The sequence below is a fragment of the Phalaenopsis equestris genome, unplaced genomic scaffold (assembly GCF_001263595.1).
Source record: "Phalaenopsis equestris unplaced genomic scaffold, ASM126359v1 Scaffold000002, whole genome shotgun sequence".
In the NCBI taxonomy this organism is placed as follows: Eukaryota; Viridiplantae; Streptophyta; class Magnoliopsida; order Asparagales; family Orchidaceae; genus Phalaenopsis; species Phalaenopsis equestris.
Window position 1 is genome coordinate 62630373 of NW_018164444.1, and position 8703 is coordinate 62639075.

At 37.2% G+C, this 8703-nt stretch overlaps 1 protein-coding gene across 1 annotated transcript; it reads right to left on the minus strand.

Annotated features, from left to right (window-relative positions):
- Positions 1-820: 820 nt before the first annotated feature.
- Positions 821-4357, minus strand: LOC110037408 (GDSL esterase/lipase EXL3-like). Its single transcript, XM_020742055.1, has 5 exons — positions 4047-4357; positions 3321-3451; positions 2900-3133; positions 1197-1452; positions 821-1098 (listed from the first exon to the last, which is right to left on the minus strand). The coding sequence occupies exons 1-5, from the start codon at positions 4318-4320 to the stop codon at positions 905-907; spliced, it is 1089 nt and encodes a 362-aa protein (XP_020597714.1). The 5' UTR covers positions 4321-4357; the 3' UTR covers positions 821-904.
- Between the last annotated feature and the right edge of the window lie 4346 nt (positions 4358-8703).

The following is an 8703-nucleotide window of genomic DNA, read 5'->3' on the forward strand; positions in this document are numbered from 1 at the left end:
GAGTATTGGTGAAAGAATTGGTGAAAGAAGCACCTTATCCGAACGATCAACAGAAAACACCCAAAGAAAGTTCTGTAGGGCACTAATCACCCTACAGGACGATTGACGGGAAGCTCTCTTTTGAACTATATATCGACCGAACCAAAGATTATTAGACGATTGACAACCCTCATCGATTGAATTAACTCTCTGCTTTATTATATGAATATAACTCTGTAATTACCCAAAAACCCCTCCAGAAAAGTTAAAAACGAAGGGGGCTAAAATGTATTTTTGTAATATTAGGACCTAAGCCTATAAATTGGGGATCCACATTGTTAATAAAAGACACATTTTGTCTGTCTACTACTGCTCTTTCTCTCTCTCTCTCTCTTTCTTAACCACTACCTAATAGAACGTTTCATTCCTTCTTTTTATTTCTCAGGCATTTTTGGATCTAACAAAATCCATTAAAACATTTTTGAACGGAGTATGTTGCGTTCCCTTACAATCCTTTCTTCAAAATTATTCAAACCTTAACAAAACTGATCGCAATCTTAGGTATACATATTCGTATATAATGTATCATTACATGGCGACTACGGTTTTACAAAGATAAAAGTATCACAATATGGACTACTACAAATATAGGAAGATTTACATACATACCTCTCCATTCCTACGCATTTACTTTTCTAACACCTAAACTTCAACATTTATATATATGTCACCTTATTCATGCATGAAAACCTGTATTTCCCAATTAAAAAATTAAAAGTAGTGATATTTTTGTGCCATATAAAAATTTTTTGTTGCATGAATGTAAGAAATAATGTTTAGGTGTTACATATGTAATTGCATAAGAATTGGGGAGTATGTATGTAATTTAATCTTCCTAACAAAACATAACTGTGTGTATGACCTGTTAATTTATAAATACACCGTATTTCTGCGCAAGTTTCTTCATCAAAATCTCGTAGGCTCTCTCCGTCAGATGGTAGCTATCCCAAAACACATATTTTGATGCATCTTCACATATAAAGGTGGTCAAGCTGTTGCAAGCCAGTGTGACCTCAAAAGTTCCTGTACCACAGCAGCCTCTCTTGGATTCCTCAAATCCTATCATTCGGACGCACAAATTTGTAAAGAGAAATTACATTTATTTGCAAAAAAATTATGGTTTTTGATTGAATGTATGTAAGAAAATGCCATATTACCATAGTTAGAAGGGTGTAAAATGATATCAAGCAAAGGGTTATACATATCAATATAAAGGATGCTTGATTTAGGTAAGGTGCTGTTGAGTCTCTGCATTTCTTTTGATAACTGTGAATTGAATAATGTTGCAGCTTGGTTGTAGGTTGGATCGCATATTCTCTCAATACCTCCTGCAAGAGTTCTTTGTGATGGTAAGCAGCCAATGGGAGGAGCTCCCACAACTCTGATTCTTCGTGCTCCTAAATGGTACAGTTTCTGTCAAGGATGAGAGGAGAATGGTAAGCTAGAGGCAATAATATGATGAAGGTTATTGTATGTTTTATTTTTTTCGATTTTATGTTGTTTTGTAAAAAGTAAATCATTTATGATAATTGGTTATCAGGAAAAAAAAGGAAGATTTTCATGGATGCCACTAGTTTTTATGTTTCTACTGCTAAAGCTGGAGACCGATTTCGCCAACCCATGCTCCCGCCTCCTCATGTTTAGTGAATCGACGCCAATTCCCGCCTCCCGCTCGATCGTGACAGAACGCGAATCGTCGCGACATCTCCCAACACGAACCGTTCCCGCCTCCATTTCGCGAAACGCCACCTCCTTTGTCCCAAAGCTTCCTGTTCACGATAAAAAGGCTTCCGTCGCTCGCTCGCGATGCTCTCCCGTCTCCGTCTCTCCAGATTCGCGAAATCCGCTGAAGAAGGCTTCCGTTCCTTAGTTCGTGAAACAGAAACAGAAAGAAGATTTCTCCTTTGATTTTTCTTGAGGCTTACAGAAAGGAAAGAAGAAGAAGTTCTTGCTTATGTTGAAGACAGGAATGAGTTTTTCGCTTGAGGCGAATATAGTAAGAAGGAATTGTTGCTTGCGGTGTTTCCTTTCTTTGCATTTGTCTTCTATTGTGACTCTCGAATATAGAGAGAGGAAATAAGAAATTTCTTTCTTGTAATTGTCGACGTGATCAGACGGTGTAAATTCCTCAATTAGAAAAATCCCCTGCAACTCCGTGAATGTAGGCAATTTGCCGAACCACGTAAATCTATGTGTTCTTTTGATGTGAATTTTCTCGTGTTATTTTTTTCGCTTCGTCGTCGATCGTTTTAAATTTCAAATATACCACAACATTTACTTATCAAATGTCTAAACTTTTATTTTTATGTATATGCTATTTTACATATGCGTGAACGGTGTATTTTACATTTTAAAAATTAAAATAATGATACGTTTTATATGATAAGAAAGATTTCATTGTGATAGATGTTAAAAATAATGTTTATGTGGTTGATATATAAAAACATTAGAATAGGGAGGCATGTATGTAAATTCTTGAAAAAATTTACTTTGAAATCTGTGTGATTGTGTAGCCTCAAATCTGCCGCTAATATTTAGCAAGAGATTACCTTTCCAATAGAACTTTTCATGGCTAATAAAATACCGACGGAATTTATCCTGTAATACAGATTACCAACAAAAAAATCACTGATTACCGACCGAAGTATCAGCCAATAATCACTTAAAATTTCTGTAGTGAAGGCTGATCAATCAAAATCTGTATTTGGTTACCTCAAAAGAGATCCATCTGATATAAAATTGACTACACCTAAAATTTGATCAGGACATTTTTGCAAAAATTCATGCAGCCAAAGTAGCACATTAAATTGTGAAATATAAGCAGGAAATATGAAAAAAAATATAAATCTAGCTATGATACCTGGATGTAAGTTGAAGCTGATTGAACTGTAAAGTTGATGTAGGAGGGGAGATCATATTCAAACCTCCTAAATGGTGTGGGGAAATAAGTGTTGGCCAGATCATCTGTTCCTGTGACAATAAGATATGCCGCATTGTTGATTATGTATGCTGCTCTTTTTTCTCCTACAATTGCTTTCACCTTCTTCTTGTATTCCACAAACAAATTTAGTTGTCCGTCCAACGAAATCACCGACTGATGATAAAATTTGTTCGAGTTAAGAAATATGTGCGTTACTATAAAAGTTTAAGTGCGATATATATAAATACATTAGAATTGTGTGCTATGTATGTATATGATATGTTGATATTAATGAGTATACGAAGTTTTCTGAAACTTGCTGTCTGATATTTTTGCTGTAAAAAAGGTACATGAAAGATACCATTAACTGAGATGTGAGAGGGTCAAATCCACTGGCGCCGGATGCAAAGCTTACTCCAGTTATAAGATCATAGGCTGATAGCTCTGTCCAAAGATATGCAGGTACGTATTCTTTTATTCCTAGCTGAGAAGCTGAAATGAAAGTTTTTGTGAACAGACAATTTAAAAAAGAATATACACAATTTTGTAACTCTTAGACAAGATGACAGTACTACTATAAAGGGAGTGTAAATGAGAAAAGTATCAAAATAATCCAGTGATAATTTAGTCTCGAGGCTTTTTTTTAATAAAGTTAAAATAGTCCTTGATGTACATTATTGCATCCCATATTAAAAGAATCTAAATACTAATTTGATACTTTTATAAACTCTGAGACAATAGTGGTCCAACTTAAATGGTCAAAATATTTTTGACATTTTACTCGAGTCTAAATAGATTTGAGGACTAGTAGTTGAATGAATACTGAGGCATGAACTTGATCTAATTATAGTCCAAAATCCACGAAAAATATTTTGGCATAATCTTGTTCCCAACCAAACATAGCACTTGACTTGATCTTGATTTGAGCTCATTTTAACTCTTTATTCTTAACCCATGGTTGACTCAAGTAGAAGTTGATTTAGTTTCTATTTGTTGCAATCTTCTATATACATTTTAACATGCACGCGCTGGCGCGCGCGCACCCATACACACACACAATATATATATATATATATAGGAAGATTACCTGTAATGTCAGATGGGATCTTGCCATTGCTGAACCTTCCCGTTGCTTTGTGACCAACAAAATCCTTCCCATAAGGCGGAAAGTTGCACTGAATCGCCGTTAGGATTTCATTGTTGTTGCCTGGATCGACGATCGAGTCGCCAAAAACGATGATGGCCGGCGGCCGTGGAGATGTTCGGTTCGCACCGAGGGCGCACCCATGAAGAGAATGAAGAAAAACCACAAATGACAACAGACTGAAGACAGCTGCTCTCTTGCTGCTTATTGCTATCATTTCAAATTCTAATTAGCAATCTTAATTAATTGCCTTCAGAAACAGTAACAATGTTAGATTTAGCCTCTTATTCTGCATATTTATTGATTTCCTCGCATGGTTTATTTCATATATTGCATTTGCACTCAATCATAATATTATTTTTATATGGTTTTTCTAGAAGGGGAAACTTGCTTAACTAAGCTGTGTGCTGTCCAAGTAATTCTTCCATTTTTCACTCACCTCCATTATTCAGTATAGGTCTGTAAAGAAAACAAAAGGAAATTTTGTTTTCTTTTTGTATAGTTATATGACACCAAGAAGATATAACCGTAAATATCAAACTTTACGTGTTAGAACGTAAAGACATAAGAATTGCACGTGTTGTATGTATGTAAATGACAAAAAAAAGAGATTTAGCTGCCTGATTGGTATTTTGTTTTAAATTTGATCATTCTGCAGGGGGTTGGTTTTCTTTTCTCTTTTTCCAACCAAACGGAAGGGAAATTCAGCCATTTAAGAAAGAAAGAGCAGAGTTCACCCAGCACTTTGTTTAAACTTTAAAGTTAGGAGAATATTTTGCTGCTATAAAATGTTGTCAATCACATTGCTGTTAATGATTATATATAATGAGGCAATTTGATCACCGGTTTTTCAATTTTTTAACATTATGATCTACTTGATTCATTGGGTTCAATCTGGATACTAGTCAGGTTGAGCCATGGATTGGTTGTTTTGTTTTTGTTTAGCTAAGTTGAATAAATTTAAAAATTGATTTGATTTTGATAATTTCTAAGATAGTTTCAACAATAAGTATGTAAATTCTCCTCCTGAGTTTTGTCAATCTTCTGTTTTACGTGATTCTTATATTCAAAATCACATTGTTGGAGTGATTCATAACATAAGTTCTATATGGGGATTGAGCATTATCAGATTTTGTGCTAGTTTTAAGTATTACTCCTAGTCATTTAGAGTATTTGCATTTTAAATTTACAATTTTGTTCTGATGTAATTGGGTAACCCATTTTTAAAATTTTATTGCATATGATGAAGGACTAAAAGATATTAAATATTATTGCAATTGTAAATGCCGTTAGTTTTATTAATGTTTAAAATTTTGGATAGTTTAAAATGATTTTTTCAAAATTTATGGAAAATAAAGATTTATGTGGTTGAATAGTTCTTTCCTTTAAAATGTGTAGGAAGAGAGAGTGTGAAAGAAGGTGAGCCATGTGGAGGGTTTTTGTAATTTGGAATGTCATGAAATTTTTGTTGAGACGTGGAGCATGAAGAAGCACCGATAGCAGAATCGACGCCCTTGTGCAACCGATCTCGACAGGGTTAATCGAATAATCCCCAGAACTTGTCGATCCGACAGATTTCATTCCTCCTCGTCCATCTTTTCTGACTTCTTTCCCAATAACGAAAGATGAAATCTCTTCCCATAGAGGTAGTCTTCTATCTGCATCATCCAGTAAGCAAAATCTGTTTCATTGAACTTCTCGAGTCCCGATGCAATCACTTCGTTTCCGTTCATCGTTCTTCCTTAGGTCTGAACCAAAGCTCTGATATCAATTGTTATGAAAAACAACGGCAATAAAGTGAAAAATCTGAATCGAAAATTGCAAACCAAAAAATAACACAGATTTATGTGATTCGGCTAATTTGCTTACGTCCACGGAACTGCAAAAGATTTTAGTACTTCGAAAAATTACACCGTCAAAACATCATTTCTCTTTTTTTTTTCTCTCTTAGCTCTCAGGAGGACTTGGTTTAGCTCTTATGATAGGTTAAAAGAGGCTATTTAAGGAAAACGGGACAGAGGTAGGTGGGAGAGAAATAGGTAAGAAGAGCTAGGTGAGGTAGGTAAGTCACAGACTCCATATATTTACCAATTTCCTGTGAGCCTTTGCTTTCTCCTTCCCAGTGGTTAGTGCAGCAACCGCCGCCTCTCGTTTTACTTTCTCAACATCAAAGGGGGCCCACAATTATGCCATCATCCGGCTAAACTCGCTCGAAAAAAAAGATCATATTAACAATAATTTAGTCATTATACTGAGAAATTGATAGAAGCTTTCCGTCGATCCCTGTACCCTCGATGCAGAAATAGTACATCCCCTTCTTTCTCTAGAAAGTGCTTCTAGTTGAGATTGTTTGGATCCTGAAATTCATATTGGACAAAGTAATTAAAAAATTCAACTTCCACTCCTTCATTTTATTCTTTAAACCAGGAATTGAAATCGACTGACTGTCCAAAAAGGACGTAACGATCAAACTCTACTCAAAAGGCGAACATATGGCTGAACAGATCAGTCAACCATGGAATCCCTTTGCATCGACAAAAAACCACATAAGTCATAATTGTGACAATATAGTTCAACTTGATTTGCATTGGAATTGTTCTGAGATATGTACTTCCTGGCATAGAAATGAGACGAAAAAGGAACACAAGCAAAAACAGATCATTTACGTGGTTCGATCCAACTGGATCTACGTCAACGGAAGGGAATCAATCAAATAGTTCACTAAGGCAAAAGAAATGGAGAATACATAGCTTATACATAGAGATGAGCCCTCATCTTCCTTCTATGACCTCCCTCTCAAGCGACACCTTGATACAAGGCCTCAAGATGCTCTCCTCCTCTCTAGCTCTTCTAGCTATTCTCTCCTCCTTTGTGGTAGCTTAAGATCTCTTCCCTTGCTTTCCTAAGCCTCACACCCTTAAGATTTCTTCCCTTGCTCTCCTCTCTAAGCCTCACACCCTCTCTATTTATAGAAGCAAGAGAGTGGTAGGTGGGAGGTAGATGGGAGGTAGGTGGGCGGTGGGTGAGCGGTAGGTGAGATGTGATAGGTGGCGGTGTCACATTACAAAATTGTCATTTTACCTTAGTTCATTAATTTAGGGTCAAAATAACAATTCTCCACCTTGACCCTCAATTGAGAAGCTTCGAAGTAAAGATTCCTTCCACCTAGCCCCTGAGAGGGCCTCAGCCCTTGGTGAAGTTTACTAAGTCCAGACAGTGTCTGCACTTAGTTGTCGGTAGCACCTTGGTGAGCATATCAGCAGAATTTTCTTCAGTAGGTATCTTCTCCACTACTATTGAACCCTTGGTGACGACATCCCTCACAAAATGAAGTTTTATATCTATATGCTTGGATCTTTCATGAAATACCTGATTTCTGGTTAGGTGAATGGTGCTTCTGATGTATCTCAAGCTCTTCAGTCATGCCCTTTAGCCACATAGCTTCCTTGATTGCTTCAGTCACAGCGATTTATTCGGCCTCTGTTGTTGAGAGAGCCACAACGGATTGGAGGTTAGACTTCCAAGTGACTGCGGTACCGAAGACAGTGAAAATGAATCTGATCAGTGACTTCCTGGTGTCAATGCTTCCTGCATAATCGGAGTCCACGTAACCAACTACATTTTCTTCTTTGTCTTCCTGCCTTTTAAAGAGTAGACCCAGGTCTGTAGTACCTCAAGATCCATTTTTCCTGACTTCTTTCATGACTATGAGAGAACCTTTGGATACTCTGATGCAGTCATTCTCTGCCTTGAATGAGTATCAACTTGACTCCAGCGTACCTAGAGAGATCATATTTCTTTTGAGTTCCAAGACATACCTAACGTACTGCAGTATCCTTTCAGCTCCATCAAACATCTTGATTCTGATTGTCCCGCTGCCGACTACCCTGCAAGCTTTGTTATCACCTAGTAGAACAGACCCACCGTTCTCCAGCTGCAGTGACTCAAATCAGTATTTGTGAGGACACATGTGGAAGGAGCACCCTAAGTCAAGGATTCACTCCCTGCAAGATTCAGATTCTGTGATCGCCAGAGCCATCTGAGGCTACACTTGCCTCTCCAGAATCTTTGGGCCTCTCCTGAAAACTTTTCTTTCTATCCGGACAGTTCCTTCTAAAGTGACCTTACCTGTGGCAGTGGTAACACTTGTTAGATCTCTTAGAAGACTGACTTTTGCCCTTCCTTCTGGACTTTGATCTGCTCTGATCACTTTTGAAGTCTTTCTTGCTCGATCTTCCTCTAACTGTCAGACAATCTCCACTGGCTTCCTCTTTCATGTCGTGCTTCTTCTGGAGTTCTTTAGCTCTAATAAGAGATTGAACCTCCTCCAGAGTAATAGTCTGTTCCTTGTGACAATGGTAGCACTTGAAAAATCCCCTTGATGACTGATTCCCACCATCCTTGCTTGACCTTGATCTGTACTGACCATTTCTTGAATCTTTCCTGTCTGATCTTCCTTTGACAATAAGACTGTCTCCGCTGACTTCTTTGTCCCTGTCATACTTCCTCTGAAGTTCTTTAGCTCTAATCAGAGATTGAACCTCCACTAGAGTACCCTTCCATAGAGCATCACATCCTTGAAATTCTCGTAGCTCTTGGG

Bases quoted from the DNA above. Each gene is read 5' to 3' on its own strand.
- LOC110037408 (XM_020742055.1), bottom strand. From the start codon at position 4,320: ATGATAGCAATAAGCAGCAAGAGAGCAGCTGTCTTCAGTCTGTTGTCA. The intron at 3,134-3,320 runs GTATCTTTCATG...TTTTATCATCAG, and splicing joins CTCTCACATCTCAGTTAATG to TCGGTGATTTCGTTGGACGG. The intron at 1,453-2,899 runs GTATCATAGCTA...CATCCTTGACAG, and splicing joins CAGCTTCAACTTACATCCAG to AAACTGTACCATTTAGGAGC.